This window comes from Mercenaria mercenaria, chromosome 5 (assembly GCF_021730395.1).
Source record: "Mercenaria mercenaria strain notata chromosome 5, MADL_Memer_1, whole genome shotgun sequence".
NCBI lineage: Eukaryota > Metazoa > Mollusca > Bivalvia > Venerida > Veneridae > Mercenaria > Mercenaria mercenaria.
The window spans coordinates 80,962,429-80,980,290 of NC_069365.1; the positions used below are offsets into that span (position 1 = coordinate 80,962,429).

Below are 17,862 nucleotides of genomic sequence, written 5' to 3' on the forward strand. Positions count from 1 at the left end.
CGTTTATTTAATAATAAAAAAAGCAAGCAAACAAGGGATTAATAGATGTGAAAATGTTTTACTGTATTTGATAAAACAATTCAAAATCAAACATTATAAAACGTTAACATTTTTCATTACTCTCTCTACCTAGATAAGTTTATAAGACACAAACGTATACGTATTACTTAACAAAACTATCGTCCGAAAAAGCACCTTTATACAATTTATTATACAGAAAATGGACAATATAAAACACAAATATTTTATTTCCAAACGCTTCAAATGACTTTAAAGGAGGAGGCCGAATGAGTTTGATAAATATATTCTCGTAAACTATCAAGACGTAGAGGGAGCTCTTCGTGACTATTCTTTCAGGATCTTTGTCCCGTTTTGAATAGAAGCCTGATAAATATCACAGTTTTTGTTGATTTTAGGTACATTTGTAAACTTAGTCTTTTAGTCCACTTATTCCCTTCATGTGTAACCTCAAGTAAGCTTTAAAATAATTTCTTTTTACAAGTATTAACATTTTTGACATGGAAACGGATCCGATAATACCAAATTAAATATTTCCCCCAATGATTTCATCAATTTTCGAGGTGTTCATCTTGTTAAACATTCAACAAATCGTATTTACCTATAATGTTCATAATAAAATGTGTAAAAAGATCATTTATCAGCCAAGAATGCAATCAAACGAAATAACAGAAGGCTCGGTTTGATTGACTTTGTCAATGAAAGGTAAAGAACAACTCCCTTCGCCCTTACCCTTTCCCACACTCAGCGATTCTATCAGACAAATATTAAATTGACTCCATGATCCCAAAAGGACAAAGCTAAGGGATATATTTTGTGGCCACCGCATGGCACTATGATATTTCTGTTGTGATATTTAATAAATCTGTAAGAATATACTTTGGAAGCGTAGAATGCAAACAAGCAAAATAAAAGCGGACTCAAAGCCTGTCCATGTAACGTAATGGGAACTTTGGAAGTAAAACATCCCTTAAATAAGCAACAGGATAGTCAAAGCGAAGAAATTACTTCATTTTAATCAGATTCTGCATTTGCAATTAACACTGAATTGGCTGAAATAACCGTCTGGGGGTGTTAAAATTGTTGTTTTACATTATTTTAAATGATAACGAAAACATCATATAATAACACAATTTGCGATTTCCGTGCGACATTTCAACACTACGACAATGCTTGTAGCCTTGTGTCAGTCTAACATTTCGGTACGCGAAGTCTTCCATCATTCTTTTTCTTCTCTCCTTCTGGCATCTTTTGGATTTTCTCAACCAGTTCCCTATAAAATGCATTAGCAAACTTTAGTAAGTGAAGATATAGGACATCTAGTTGTAACGATAACTGCTGTAACTCTATTAAGATTCTTTATTACATCTATTCATGCTGATCATGGAAACATTAACCTCATTGTTCAAAATACATACGAAAATAAAGTGAAACAAATGAATGTACCTGATTTCACTATCCTGTATTGTGTCAACATCGGTGCATATAATCTCCTTAAACCTCTTTTTGATTCTTTTCTTGAGTGTCTTTTTTGAGGATGTATTGTAAAACGTTTGTACAGACTCGCGTAATTTGTTTGAGTTTCTTTTCATGTATTTGATAATCTTCCTCCACTTAGTTGGATTTGACGTATACGACTGCAGTATAAGCAATGTTTCCTCTCTGCCAACTGTACTAGTGTCTTCACTACTGCTTGGCGTAGTAGTTACCTTCCTTGGCGATGAAGTAGTTACCCTCTCTGGTGCGGTAGTGCTAACATTATCTGGAACAGTTACATAGAACTGTGTTAAAATAATACACTACACTGCGGTTTCAAACTACATTTCGCAGTTTAAAACATGAGCTGACTGGAGACTATTTATTACTCAACACACCGAGGTTTTGTTTCGCAAAAGTGCGTGAGATCCGTCCTAAGTTCTCTCCTGCGTATCGGCTTTCAAACTTCATTAACTTCATATTTATTTATTTATTTTGTTCGGTTTAACGTCGCACCGACACAATTATAGGTCATATGGCGACTTTCCAGGTTTGATGGTGGAGGAAGACCCCAGGTGCCCCTCCGTGCATTATTTCATCACGAGGGGGCACCTGGGTAGAACCACCGACCTTCCGTAAGCCAGCTGGATGGCTTCCTCACATGAAGAATTCAACGCCCCGAGCGAGGAAATGACATGGGAACTGATCCGATAAGGATTTTTTTTTAATTTGAAAAATGGTCACTAATTCATATTCATTCTTATGAAAGATCTATCTTATTCTTGTTTTCTAAGAATAGCTGAATAGTCAAAATAAATCTACTTAAATCTATGTCCGTGAAACAACTTATTTCCAAGCTCTAGCTTTGTCCTAAATAGGTTTAGGCTTGTTTTGTAAGACGATGGACCCCTGGATAACAATAACAAATAAAATTGCAAGTTGCCCTGTTGGGAGTGTAGACTAAATTTTTGTACTTCTAACAGAAAATTAGGTCAAAACCCTTATCTATGCTACAACTGAACTATTGTTTGTTAATAATTGCAGTGAATATTATGTAAATGTTAAATATATTCCATTACAATAGTGTAAATCTAACCACCATCATACGTATAGTTACAAATTGGATTAAAGTAGTAACTGACATTTAAATGACATTTTGAGATTGATGGTATTCAACATAGGTTGACACACCTGTTCAAATGATTTATTATACAGGTATTGACTTATGTTGAGGTCAATATGCGTTTTACAGGTCCGTAAAAACACATATTGACCGAAACATAAGTCTATAATTGTTATATTATATGCCCTTCCCAAATGCGCTCGTTTGTCTGGCCCATATGTCATACACATAAGAAAAAGTGATATAACAAGAGACATTATCACTTTTGCGGGTCAATATCCCTTTTTGCGGACCCGCGCGTGCACTCCTTTCGACCAATAAAATGAGCGCATTTGAGAAGGGTATATAATATTTATTGTTATTTGCTGTCCAAGTTGAAAGTGTTTACGTCATTTTAATGTTTAAACTATTCCAAATTACGATTATTTGAAAAACATGATATCGTGTATCCATTTGTTACACTATACTAACTTATGTACTAATCGAAACTTCCGTTATGTGATGTCATAATTTTATTCATTTTACAACCCATTTTCAAAAAGTCACAAAACTATACCTGAATGTTTTGCTTTTAATAAACGTGTGAATAGCATTTACATGCAAAATGGGTTATAGAGACTGAACGTTTTCTGGAATGCAATATCAGATATCAACTTAAACATTTTGTTTAAGGATATGGCAGGTTGAAAAAAGTCATTTTGCTTCAGTCACAAATTTCCTGCATTATAGCTAAATACATGTGCTTGTTAAAAATAGACATTTACCTGTATTTTTGGACATTTTTCAAAAATTTGGTTTATGCTGCAAAATGAATGAAACAATAGCTTAACCTTCTCCTTCAATTTCATTGAAACTTAAGTATGTTGTAAACAAAAGATTGTGAGGAATTTCATAAATAATTTCATAAATAAAAGTATTGAAGGGGCGTTAAAAATTTCGTTTAGTTGTAGTTAGAAACCACAGATTTTAAGGCGCATCTTACCCTTTACGCCTTGGAATTCGTTGTACCATTGACCCAGGATTGTTAGTGAAGAACTATCTGGCTTGAGCAGGCTTGCGGATGTCGTTACAAATCCTGATTTTGTAATTCGTGCTGAATACCAGGAATATCTGTAAGCAAAAAGCAATGCATTTTTAGAAATATCATTGAATACATAACAATGAATGTTTATGAATATCTGTAAATAAATACCGATACGTTTTTGTTTAATTTGAGATTATACGTATAACTAAAATCAAACTTACAAAAAGAACTTTGCATATTTCTGCAAAACAACTTTCAGACTAGGATGCACGTAAAACGTATAGATTGTATAATTTATTCTTAATATACATGAGAAAACTCTAAAGAGCTTCTAAACCAGATTACGGTTTAGGTAATAACTGATGCATATTTATAAAGTCTACAATAAGCCTATATTTCGTTGCGAAAGAAGAAAAGGATTTTTCTACTTCCGGTTCGTGGTTCAGATTGTATAATTAGACGATGTGATTATAACACTCAAAGCATTATTTTGGTATTGTTTTACTCTTTATAATGAAAACATAGTGTATTGCTCAACATGAGGTATTTTTTGAAAGCATAGAATGCAATCAAGCAAAATGATAGCAGATTCAGTTTGACTGAGTCAGTTCTTGAGAGATAATGAAATGTGCAAAATCTTTCACGCCTCCTAGCAACGGCTTCAGTATCAAAAGTCAATGACAAATAAATGAAGAAATTACGTGAAATGTAAATGTAGACTACCTGAAAATGTAGTCAGCAGCTTCCAGTTGTGGTAAGATTTGTTTCATGAACATTAGTTGCCTCGATGGATTTAATGTTTTGCTGCACGCGAATTCGGTAAGCCAAATCTTCCGTCCGTATTTTTTGTACAGCATCTCCAAGTATTTCATCACTTTGTCAGGATTGCACCAGTATGTATGGGTGGATAGGTAGTCTATTCGGCACCCTTTGCAAAGTGCAAAAAACTTGTCGAACCATTCTATTTCGTCGCTTTGACATTCATTGCCACACACGGCTGCTGATGGACTTACGAGTGGTTTCCCCTTAGAATACTTTTCTACTTCCCGCCAGGCGGCAGCAGCTTTTTCCGGTGTCATATTTGACTGTTTTTTGTGATTAGGCTCGTTAAAACCTAGGATATATTGCGCGTCATTGTCGATATTAATCTTCGTTTTACTCCAGTACCCCCATACCATAGGAACATGCGTTTTCTTGTAACTGTCGATGGTTGATAAACAAATTTTGTTGTCATGGAAATAATTCAGATTCATCCTAAAGTCGTGCCTTAAAATAGACATAATCTGTATGTAAATAAAATATTAACAAAAATAAACGCCAATGAACTTGCGTGACAAGTAGATATGTATCATTCACGTTTAATGTCATATTTATAAGTTCATTAATCAGATCAAAATTTGTGTTTTAAAAAAAGGTATGGATCATTTCGTTAAACAGTTTGACATTCTGTGCATAAAACAAACACAGAAATGATTAATTGCATACTGTTAAGACAATAATTGAGAAATATTAACATATTTCTATTTTCTGAACGTATATATTAATTTGTACGTATATCAGAAGTTTTTTGGGTTGTTTCTTTTGTATTTTTGCTAGTTTTCTGAAACGTTAATTTGTGTACTTGAGCGGTGGTCAATGGAAGGCATTCAAAAACTGAAATTGTTATGTATTTATTTGTATTTATCCCGACAGGGAAAACGTTTATAGAAGTTTCTACGACTGTGTTCAACTGTGTTCCTTAATTGATTGTTTTTCCCCGTTTCCTCTATGATTTATTTTTTTCAATATTTATTTTAAAAAAAATGTACACATACATATATACACTACGGTAACGTTTAAAAGGTGTTCTTTCCTACTGAATGTTTGTCTTTGTTGTAGTTTTTATTAAATGAGGTAAAAACTAAAACGTAAAGAAATCGCTATTTCTAACAGTATCCAAAAGACTTCACGCAAATGTCCTTGAACTCTACTACAGCTTCTTACAAACGTGGAAAAGAAACACAACCAAACCCGTAATAGGAAATGCTTTGAACCTAAGTCCTGTGGTAATATGTAGGACAGAAAGCTGGTGTTTGGTGCTGTCTCTTAACCTTTAGCCTGCTAAATTTCTAAAATGGACTGGTCCAACATTCAATGTGGGCAGTACCATTTATAACTGGAACAAGTACTCACTGAAAATTTACAGACTGAGTAGCGAACAGTGCAGATCATGATCAGCCTTCACTGGTCGCAAAGGCAGATTCATTAGCAGGCCAAAGGTTAAAATTTAATGTTTGTTTTACCTAATGATTATCCATTTATTCCATAATAATGTAAAATAAAAAGGAGAATAAGTAAATACCTAGACATTTTAAGAGAACGGAAAATATGAAGAACAAATAAATGACCTGAAACTGAAGAGTTCTAATTCTGCTAGAAAATTTAGCAAACGTTTCTATCGGGGACTGGTTTGTACTTTAACGTATTTTAGTAAGGCACATGTGACTGACAGAGAAGGAGAGAGTAGAGACCGTTTATATATATATATATATATATATATATATATATATATATATATATAACATCCAATGGATGTTTTTCTTTTTTATTTATTATATACTTGTCCAGGAATGACTTTATATATATATATATATATATATATATATATATATATATATATATATATATATATATATATGTAGAGAGAGAGAGAGAGAGAGAGAGAGAGAGAGAGAGAGAGCGCATCTGCTACAGACCTCCTCAAGTTATCTAATATTCTTAAATTGCGCTTTCTCGTGTATCGTTGTGAAGACGGATTACATGCGCGATACCTAATTCATATATATGTGTTTGTGGTTAATTCAGAAAGCAAGATAAAACGTCTTTTTCTTCTCAAACCTGATTAAAAAAACAAATGTGATAATGACATATCAAGGTGTTTGAATGCTTTCATATTAAATTAATAGCCACAGGCAAAAATTTTGTTGTCAACATCAGGTGATAAAAGTTCAGACCATCAAGATCTGTTCTAGCGTACTGGTTAGTACTTTAATTTTCAGTAAGGCACATGTGACTGATATTGATGAGGCCGTTTATACATTTAAGAACCTGAGAAAACAACAGGAGGTCTGTCTCAGGTTCTTAAATTGCGCTTTCTCACATATCGTTGTGAAGGCGGAGGAAAAATCATACTATAACTATGCACTTTGTAAGAAAAGATCGGATATAAAACTACCTAATTCATTAATGTTGTTGTTGTCTATTGTACAAGCAATATAAAACGTTTTTTTCATCTAAAAAAACTGATTTAAAAACAAATGAATTATTCATATAGATAGGTGATCCATGATAATGACATCAACGTGTTTGAATGTTTTCATATTTAATCAATAGCCACAGGCAATTTTTCTATTTGTTGTCAACATCAGGTGACAAAAGTTCACACAATCTAACTTGCAAAGATTTTACGATATAACGTAGGAAACACATCCCCCGGACAATATCCCCCGCACTGTTCAATTTGATTAATGCGAACTACAACTGCCTTCCTCTTTGATTTTATTTGATAAAGCTTACTTCAAGAACCATATTTGGTGAGAAATACAGAGCTATTTAGTGTGCCAACTAACGTTTTGTCGCAGTAATTCAGACTATCGTTAATAATCCCCGACGCCATCTTGTTTTGAAAAACAAAACACAAAATCATATTTATGCAACGCTTTTTATCATTTGGTTATCGATAGTTATTTGAGACCGCCACGTTAACTATTTTCAGTTACAAACTGACCCTTATATCTGAATCACTTGAGATCGGAAGTTGTCAACAGTTGTTGTTTTTTTTTTTTTTTCAACAGTATTTCTGCTATATAACGGCGGGCAGTTAACATAATCATTGTTTCTGGATTCTGTACGGGTACTATCCTGTTATCTGCAAGTAAATGCCAACTTCCCCACATGAATCAGAGGTGGAGCACGAATGATTGCAGACAAAATGTCCTTCAACAATCGTAACGGAAAATATATGCTGGGGATCGAACGCTCGACCCTGCAATCCGTAGATTTGCGCTATCTCTATTGAGCTAAGCGAGCAGACTTGCATAAATCATTGAAATCTGGATGTGGGGAAGATAGCCAGATCGTCTATGAAACGGTTATCTTTTCCTGAATTCAGAGGCGCTGCTATTTACTTAGTAAGGGTGGGGATGGAAAATCCGGATTTTAATTGAACTTCAGATAAAAATTCCTTCAGCAGCAAATTTAGTAATGTTTAAAGGCCCACAATGCCTTTGTGTAAAATGTGGCTGCCACATTTTCCGTTATGAATATAAAATACATGAATTTCTTGTTAAATCCTATTTTTGATAATTACTTTCTTTAACATTTGTCAAAGGTTTGAATATTGCTGAATATACTAAATCTCCCTTTAATCCTCTTTAGACTACCTATAACAGTTCATGTGCAATATTAAAAGTAGTGTTTTTCTAACCCTATAAATACATCTCTTTGGTAAGGCAAGAGAAGTACAAAACACAATGATAATCCTAGTTTTCTTCCATGACGAATTATCTTAACAAAAGTGATAAAGGGAAAATATAATTTTGAGATTATGACCTTGATCTTCAACCTAATTATATGGTTTGTGCGCTCTGCACGAGCCTTTATCGGATGAATATTTAATGCAAATTTCAAGACATTCTTCCCAGCGTGTAATAAGATACGGAGCAGACATAAATACGGACTGGCAGAAGGGGAAATAGACGAACGGACATGCGTGACTCCAATGTAGCCCTTATATTCTGTGTATCTGGGTTTAAGTTAAGCAGGAGAGACAATTAGTGATATTAGTTTCGTTTTTCCATCGTCAGTAAAGCTTTTCGATGAAGGAAGACACTTTGTGCACCTCCGAGCATTATTGTAGGCACGGGCGGGCACAAATGTAGAACCATTGACCTTCAACATGATGTTTGATGACTTCCTCACATTAAAGAATCCCGAATCACAAATGAAGTTTCTAACCAACAGAGGTGAGGAGCAAGTGATTCAAAGTCAGCGACATTAACTATTTCACCACGGAGGCCCCTTAGCATATAAAAGTACAATTTATTCTGTTATTTTGAAATGCCGCGAAGAACATAATTTTACAGGTTTTAAAAATATTTTACGAAGAATAGCGTGCATGTTATACCATTAAATTGATAATTTAGGAGATATTTAAACTGATGTTTAAACTTATCTTGTCAAGAAAAACCTAGAATATTTATGAGAACATCTGTTGCCGGTTTTGCCAAGCAAACAGTAGTTTCAAGCCCACATGTAATACAAGAGCCAAAATATCAAAATTAGAAAATTTAATTAAATGCAACTGTTAAAAGTAGGAACAATATCATACTGTTTAATTGTGAAATTTAAAATAGCATATCAACAAACGAATAATTAAAACAACGAAATAGAAAAAAAAATGTTTATAAAATGAGAGTAAACTTACCACCAAGTCATATTATCTAATGCCTTAAAATCGTCACACATATAACTATCAGCCCAATGCACCACGCCCTTTTTCTCCGACCCTTGCACAAAAACATCTAACACTATTAGGCAAATTACTATTTTAAATGTATCGAAACTCATTCTGAAGCTGCGAATATTCAGAACTAAAATGTTTACTATCAACAACTGGTATGATTATCTCCATCAACTGTTTTGTAATGACCCAAAAGGCTTGATAAGTGATATTTATATACAATCGACAAAAACAACTTAAATCTTCACACCTTATTTTGTATAAGTATTACTGATTACGATGAATGACTGTTATGCACAATACCGGAAATATTTGAAAATGTACCAGGATAAACAAAATCACTCCTTATTCTAATTTTTAGTGATACTCAATAATGAAGTATTTTTTTTATCTTATTCTAAATGTAGGTTTGATCTAAATAAAGGAAAGTCTGAGTTCATTTATAGCCTGAGTTTCTCAGTAATTAATGTCGTCTACATTATTTTTTAAACTTAACATTCAGCTGTAGAGAGCAACGTTTACTTTATTCGGTGTCTTGGTGTTCCATTTGGTATTTTTAATCTTAAGGCGTGTTGGTTAGTGTTAGTAGGCAATTTACACATGTAACTTTTCAGTGATTTAGATATGTTTCAAAATGTTAAGAGTGTGTAGTTAAACTTCATAAAGTTGTTCACGAGATGCTTGAACATGCTATGTGAAGATTTGTTGTTGTTTTTTTTTTCACAATGTTATGTTACTTATTTCTCTTAGCAATACTAGGTAGGTTTAAACCTTACGTCGGTTTGAACTAAAACGTCAAACTCGTGGTTTGTTCTCTTTGATTATCTGGCATGAAATGCACAGGCTCCACATCTTTTATTTTTCGTTGGACATAATTGTGTCCTTTTTTTTGACTTGGAAATGTTTTATTAGTTTGTAGTATGTAAGGTTGTATCTAAGTAACCGCTTAGAGGAATACATTTAAACTTAAACTTGTTTAGATGTAAATTGCCTATTTTCTTTACCTCTCTTGTTGGCTTAATGAGTCATGTGCCTTTTGTAATTTTTGATAATATTTTGTTTGTACACTCGTATTTGGCTTCATTACAGGACATGGTAGATGACTGTTGTGTTGCCCCTTTTGTATTTATATATTCTCAGCGTAGTCAATTATTTATTCAAGTTTGTGACAAAGCGCTAGAATAATGAGCGTTGCTGTTCTCCGACAGCTCTTGTTTTACACTAGACTGAAATTGGTTAAAGCAATTCCGAAATTCCGAAATGTCCTATTATCACACTAAGAGACTGACTAATAGATGATAAATGATTCAAATTTTGCGACTGCATGTTTGAAAAGAAGTTATAGAACATAGGTTTCTCAAAAAAGCCGAATCAAATAGTACATGTAAACAAAATTCTTCTCTAGCGGATTGCATACCATGTATGAGGCTTTGATGCTAATGAATGCGGAATAGGCCATGAAACATAACTAACAAAGTATCTGATTATATATACTTTTGTTTTGTGAAATGTCAATCATCAAAAGATATTAAATATGACTTGCTTTTGATATTCATAAAACTTGCAATTATTAATCAATTGTTATTTGATCGTGTATGTTGAAAACTGGATGCAAACTGGATAATTTGTCAATTTTTATTCTACAAATAACGGCAGCAAAAACAATTGGTAAACTCCGTGAACAGAAAAATTCTTTTCGTCTGTTAAAGTGCAAATATTAGTTTATATTATTGTTATGCTATGTGGCTTAATATGTACTAAATATGTTTTCTGTTGTGTAGTTCGATAGAACTATGATTTTTAGTAGTTTTGTTATAACTGATTACATAGCTCTAAGTTCGTATTGTATGATAAAAGGCTTCCTTATAGGTTGTTTTCTGTTTATAATAGAGATTGTTCTTGCTTCTCTTTTTACACTGTATTGTATCCCTGCTTAATTGACATTTTTTCCGTTGTCGAAGATGCGTGAGGCATAATATTTAAATAGTCCGTTTGTCAGTGCATCACACTTTCTTGTGTACTCAACACCTCCAGTTTCCATCCAACAATTGGAATGAAACTTGGCATACATCACCGAGGTTTGTGTTATGTCCCTTTTTGACTTCACAACAGTATTGTATCATACATGTTCAGGCGCATGTATCAAACAATGTTGACATCGTTCTTTTTTGTATTTGAGCCGTGCCATGGGAAAACCAACATAGTGGGTGTGCGACCAGCATGGATCCAGACCAGCCTGAGCATCCGCGCAGTCTGGTCAGGCTCCATGCTGTTCGCTTTTAAAGCCTATTGGAATTGGAGAAACTGTTAGCGAACAGCATGGATCCTGACCAGACTGCGCGGATGCGCAGGCTGGTCTGGATCCATGCTGGTCGCACACCCACTATGTTGGTTTTCCCATGGCACGGCTCATTTATTTTCAATTACGTGTGTTGACAAAGTGCAAGCAGTTTGCATATAAATAATTATTGCCGTCTATTTGTCCGATTAGTTTTAATTGTATTTAGAAACGGGAATGTTTTATTCTTGAAGTTATTCAAAGACATATATAAACTTAATAAATTTCCCCTCGAAAGTACATTCAAACCATTTCGACCGTACGTATTTGATGTAATGAACCCTTTTATTAGGATCTGTAATAACAGGACTTGTAATACAGTATTTTAAGAAAAGATATTTGCATACGTCACCCGGTTAACATTCTTCTGACATAAATCTGCTCGCATACGTCACTCGGTTAACATTCTTCTGACATAAATCTGCTTTTACACAAGGTACTACATGAGTAAAAGTCTAGATCTTACTAACGATTTCTATATTATTTATGAGAGTTATTTATTAATCAGACCTAGACGAAACTTACGAAGCATTACAAAGCAAACAAAATACAATGTAGCTGAATATATTTAAGCTTCTGAAATGTGCAACAACTTTCTACCCTTTATTGTGATAGTATGTATACCCTCATTAAAATATGCATACTACATAGCTAAAGCCAATACGACTTTTATTTTTCGTGTTAAAAATAGATAAATCAACTTTTCGTTACAGATGACAATCAGAGATGTTTAATTATGTTTAAATTATTATTTGTAATATGCTGCACATAACATCATATCTTAGTTCCAACTTAAACAGTTGTTATTTTAAGTCAGATAAATTAATACTTGGTCAAACAAAATGCGAAGGCGTTTTCATGATTTGTACAAATTAATTGTAGTTCAACTGTATATATCCCTCAAAGATGATTTGAAAATGTATAAAAATATTGGCCCATTTTGTAACAATCCGTTCTTAGTCTAATGTGTTAGTAAATCTATCTAATATTAAATTAACTGGAACCTTCTTTCCTTTTAACAAGACTGCATTCCTTGTACAGACTGAAAAACTTATGACTTTTCATAACCTGTGGGTTCAATATGCCTGTAACTGCCAGTGACTAGATTGCACGTACATTTGTATAATAATCACATTATCTATCAGTGGTTATTTTATGAAGTAAATAAAAACAAACAGTTTAAACTATAATTTCGTTTAAAAGCAAATGAACTATTTATGTAGAAAATTGATATCCATGATGACTGACACATCAAAGGAGTTTTGGTTTGATGTTTTTGTTTTTAATCGACAACAGCTACAATCAAAACTATTCTGCCAGTTGTATAATATCACCCAACATGCGAATTATTTTATATCTCAGCTCATTTTTTACTTTTTATTATCACTGTACAAACCAATTTGTTTCCAATTTAAATTTCCAGCTTGTTAATTAAACTATTTCATCTCAACAATTTTTTACATTGTATGCTTTCTACGCAGTTAATTATTGAAATTCTCATTGTTTTCTGATATATCTAACAGAACTAAATTTAAAGAAAACTTAGGTTGCAAGGCAATTTTAAAAGAACATAATTATTTTCATTCAGTAATCTGTATCAACATTTACAGTAACTTGACGATACATTTTCAACCTTTGTGTTTGATAAAAGCTATCTACACACCAAGTTAACTGACGATAGGTGTACCCAAACTAAAGATATTGAGTGGATGTCATTTTTCTATTTTTAGTAACAGTAACCCCAAATATCATCGAAAGCTAAGTCTTCAGATTAGCTTGCTATACACCAAGTTTGGTTACAGTATGTAAGTTAAAACAAAGTATAAACCGGATACCACCTTTCTGATGATCAAATTGAGAAAAAAGTCAATTTTAAATATTTGTGACCTTGGCCTTGACCCAGTGTTATTAAAATGACCTTTTTATTACAAAAAAATTGATCTCAGTGGGGTTTGAACCGCTACCCTTCCGCTCCACTGTACAAAAAGTAGATTTGACCCAACGCTCTAGACCACTGTGCCACGGTGGACTTTTCTAAGTATGAAATAAGTTATGCTGACCTTGAAATTGACCCCCACTGACCCCATATAACATCCCAACCTTTATCTTTTTTATAAGCTATCTATAAGTGAAGTTTATTTTCAATACATCAATGCAAACTAAAGTTATTGAGCGGAAACCGTTTTTGTCTCTATATTTAGTCCTAACTCAAGTTATTAAGCGGAAACCAAAAGTTGACGCCGCCCGCCCGCCTAACGACATTCGGCAATCCAATAACCAGCTGTTGTTTTTTGGAATACCTGGTATAAAAGGAGATTTAAAAAATCTAGCCTATACATTTTAATACAATGGAAAATGGGAATAACAAAAAAAACCTGAAACTGAAATGTACTAAAAGTTTCAATTCTGCTAGAAAACCTAGCAAACGTGAAGCACATACGTTCTTACGGGGACTGGTTTGTACTTTAACGTATTTTAGTAAGGCACATGTGACTGGCATCGAGGTAGACAGTAGAGATCGTTTATACATATATCATGCAAAGTTATAACTGTTAGTTATGAAATATGTGTGTTAGTTTCGTCTTGTAAACGAATTATATCTTGCATGTGATTGTGATAATGTTTGTATTATTATATGCTTCTCTTCTTCTGAAGGAATAAAAGATTTATCTATCTGTCTATCTGTTTTTTAATAAACAACAGCTACAAGCAAAACTATACTGTCAATTGTACAATACCACCCAACTTGCGAGTTATTTTTATCTCAGCTCATTTTTACTTTTTATTATCTCTGTACAAACCAGTTTGTTTCCAATTAAAATTTACAAAAATATAATTCCATCAACAATTTTCATCTCACCAAATGTTTACATTATATGCATTCTACGCAATGATTTATGAAATTCTCAACATTTACAGCAACTTGACGATACATTTTCTACAATGTAATATAATGTATAAAATAGTTCGCTTAACACAATCGGGAGAGCGTAGATCTACGGATCGCGGGGTCGCAAGTTCGTTCCCCGGGCATATGTTCTCCGTCACTTTTTGATTGTTCCTTCTCAATAGAAGGAACACTTATGGTGAACATGTCACACTTGACTGAGCATGTAATGGATACAAAGATATCGTCAAAGGAATCCGATTTCCCGTAGGGCGCCGCCATCTTGGACTCATGCAGATTCATTACAGATAGCCTCTAGCCCAATATGTGTTTACGCATAATCAATCTTTATTCCAGTCTTTAAATAGTGCAATACAACTACGTAAAATAACAGAACAAGAAGACACAATAATAAAGTTTAAATCATGTAACTCTTCGATTGAATATATCATAGTAAAGAATAGAGATTAATGAAATGAATATGCATCATCTAAAAATAGACTCCCGCCAAACAAAAATACGTAATAAAATTCCTGGTCACGTGATTCCTTTAGCTTCTAACGTTTCAAATTTGCAAGTCATTTCTTTTGCGTACTTTTTTACTTCCTGATTTGTTTTTCGAATCGTAAACGCATGTACGAAATTTCTTTGTGTTAAGTGTGCGGGTACTCGCTGGTGTAGTCGCGTGATGAAAATATCCGGAAGTGAAATACAGACTGCAAGACAAGTGCTTCCAATAGCATAATATGTACTGCACATGCTTATATTAAAAAAACAGCTTTGGGTTATGATAAAACTGTTAATACTTAGATTAGTTCTAAAATAGATCTAATTAAGTTTGCACAAAAAATGACAAAACATATTTTTCTCATTGCATTATTAAACATTTGTAACATTATGCTAAAACAATATCCCTTAAAAAGAATATTTTATATGTGCTAGAAGGAACCTTTTAGTAAGCTAAATCTTGTAAAAGACATTATGTCTGAAATCATTCGTCTGAAATCATTCGTCCTCCACCTCTGATTCATGTGGGGAAGTTGGCAGTTACTTGCGGAGAACAGATTTGTACTGACCAGTACAGAATCCAGAAACACTGGTTAGGTTAACTGCCCGCCGTTACATAATTGAAATAATGTTGAAAACGGCGTTAAACCCAAAACAAACAAACAATATTAGTCAAGTAAGTGCTTCTGCATTAATGTGTTTATTGCATGTTTAGTCCAGACCTTCAGATATTCAATCAACTATGCTGTATACAGAATATGTTGGGTGCGTCAAAAAATAAGAAATTACACAAAATATTTTCGTCTTGACGATTGACGAAAGAGATGCTGGATCTGCCGCTTTTATGGAGAGACGACCTATATTACATAGTTACCATTTGCTATTTTTATCAAAATTGCCGCCTGATTGTTAAAACTTAATACAAACTGGCAGAAATTTAAGTTCAAAATGCATTGAGTGGAAAGCTTCTTCCCTGTCTTGCCTGCACCTGAACTTATTTCATTAATATTCCTCGCTCTGTAAATAAATACTTCTTTGTTTCAGAGGAAACTTTTTTGCCACATGATCTGAGGTGTATTCGTTTCTCATGAATTTACCAAGCTGGACCACACTCGACACCTTGACGCTTTGTGTGATCCGAGCCTAACAAATCATCTCGAGATACATAAAATATGTCAGATAAAACTTCTGTTTTAATGACGCAATATCCTTAATGAGGTCTCCGTGGCCGAGTGTTTAAGGTCGCTGACTTTGAAGTACTTGTCCATCTTAAATGTGAGTTCAAGATTTAGTTAGGGCGGTGAATTTTGCATGCAAGGAAGCCATCCATCTGGCTTACGGGAGGTTGATGGTTCTACCCAGGTGCCCGCCCTTGATGATATAATGCACAGAAGGGCATTACAGGATATTTTTTTACTATCAAAGCTGTAGGAGTCGCCATATGACCTATAACTGTGTCGGTGCCACCTTAAACCCAACAAAAAAAAATACATGTACGACATTCAGAATAAAAATAAATACTTTCACTTAAATTAGATAGAAACAATAATATTTGGACACGCCATTTGTTAATGACATCCTTGTATTGAGAACAATGTAAGCATTCTCATTTTCAGTTTCAGGCCATCCATGTAGCAATGAAATATAATAAATTGCAGCTCTAAACAGGTAAAGAAAACTTGATTTACAGATCTGCTAACAAAATTAGTTTTTGAAAGTCAGGTGTTTTGCACCCAAAAGGAAAAGAAGGTAATTCGAAGGTAAATAAATGTTTCAAACATTTTTTCCTTCCGTTAATATTTTTTTATAATTACAGTTAATGCCCTTACAACAACACACTGATGATTTGTGATAGTAAAATAGATAGTAGTGGAAATATTTTTGTATGTAAATCAATCTCGCACTGTTTAATTGTCAAAACAAAAATAAAATCAGAAATGAAGATAAAAAAAGATTTATGAAAACAAAAATGTAGATTTATTAGCAAAGAATATATTGAACATTTTTATAATATGTAATAACGACTGAGCTCTATGGATGGACCGTTAAACTAGACGGTTCATGTTTGAATACCGGTATTGATCTATACCCCTGATATGGGATTAAGAGTTTTACAACCAATTCCTTTAAAAGTTGTAAATAAGATAGCAGTTGCGATGGTAAAAAAATTATTAGTATGTTAAAGATAAATAATATACAACAAAAGTTGTATTAAAGGAAATAACAGTACTTGAGATCAGAAACAAAATAATTTTACATCTGAAGTGATAATATTGACTTACCACCAAGTCATGTTATCTAATGCTTTGAAATCATCACACTTATAACTATCTGCCCAGTGGACCACGCCCTTTTTCTCCGACCCTTGCACAAAAAACACCGGCGCTATCAAATATATAAGCACAATAAGTGTCCCAACATTCATTTTTAAACTACGAATTTTGCAGAAGTAAAAGAGTAAACACTACTGCTTCTGTTACTTCGATCAACTATTTTGTAATGACGAAACAAAATGTAAGAGTGGTGATTTATACGCACAATACCGGATATATATTTAAGTTGTACTACTGACGAAATATCACATTTTTTGTAATACATCAGTGATAATGACTTGTTAGTGATGTTTTTATTTACATGATGTATTCTGTTTCTCATCCTTAACACTTCGGAGCTGATGAAGGTTCGGTTTTATCAATTAAAAATATCTCATGAACGTATTAAATCAAACAAAGTTTGCTATTATTTACAATTTGCTTCCGAGGCTTAAAGAACATCTTCTTAAATTTCGAGCCTCTCGGTATTTCAATTCTGACTGTTTGCTTACCTTTTCCTTTCTTTCACTATTTTTAAAGTTAAAGATATATTTCTGTTGATTATTACTCATGAAATTGATAAAAATAACGCATTAGTGTCATTAGAGAAAATGCAAGGCCATAATTGATCAGATGTTTTAATATTAACCCTTATCCTGCTAAATTTCTATAATGAA

General features: G+C 33.3%; 1 protein-coding gene across 2 annotated transcripts; it reads right to left on the reverse strand.

Annotated features, from left to right (window-relative positions):
* Window positions 1-38: 38 nt before the first annotated feature.
* LOC123557765 (uncharacterized) lies at window positions 39-17,375 on the reverse strand. Of its 2 annotated transcripts, none has more exons than XM_045349438.2 (5): window positions 17,156-17,375; window positions 4,365-4,907; window positions 3,600-3,727; window positions 1,465-1,780; window positions 39-1,291 (listed from the first exon to the last, which is right to left on the reverse strand). In XM_045349438.2, exons 1-5 carry the CDS (start codon window positions 17,296-17,298, stop codon window positions 1,210-1,212), a joined length of 1,212 nt encoding a protein of 403 aa, XP_045205373.2. In that variant the 5' UTR covers window positions 17,299-17,375; the 3' UTR covers window positions 39-1,209. The 2 variants fall into 2 exon arrangements, with proteins under 2 accessions (XP_045205373.2, XP_045205374.2); XM_045349439.2 differs by lacking the exon at window positions 17,156-17,375 and adding an exon at window positions 9,106-9,338.
* Between the last annotated feature and the right edge of the window lie 487 nt (window positions 17,376-17,862).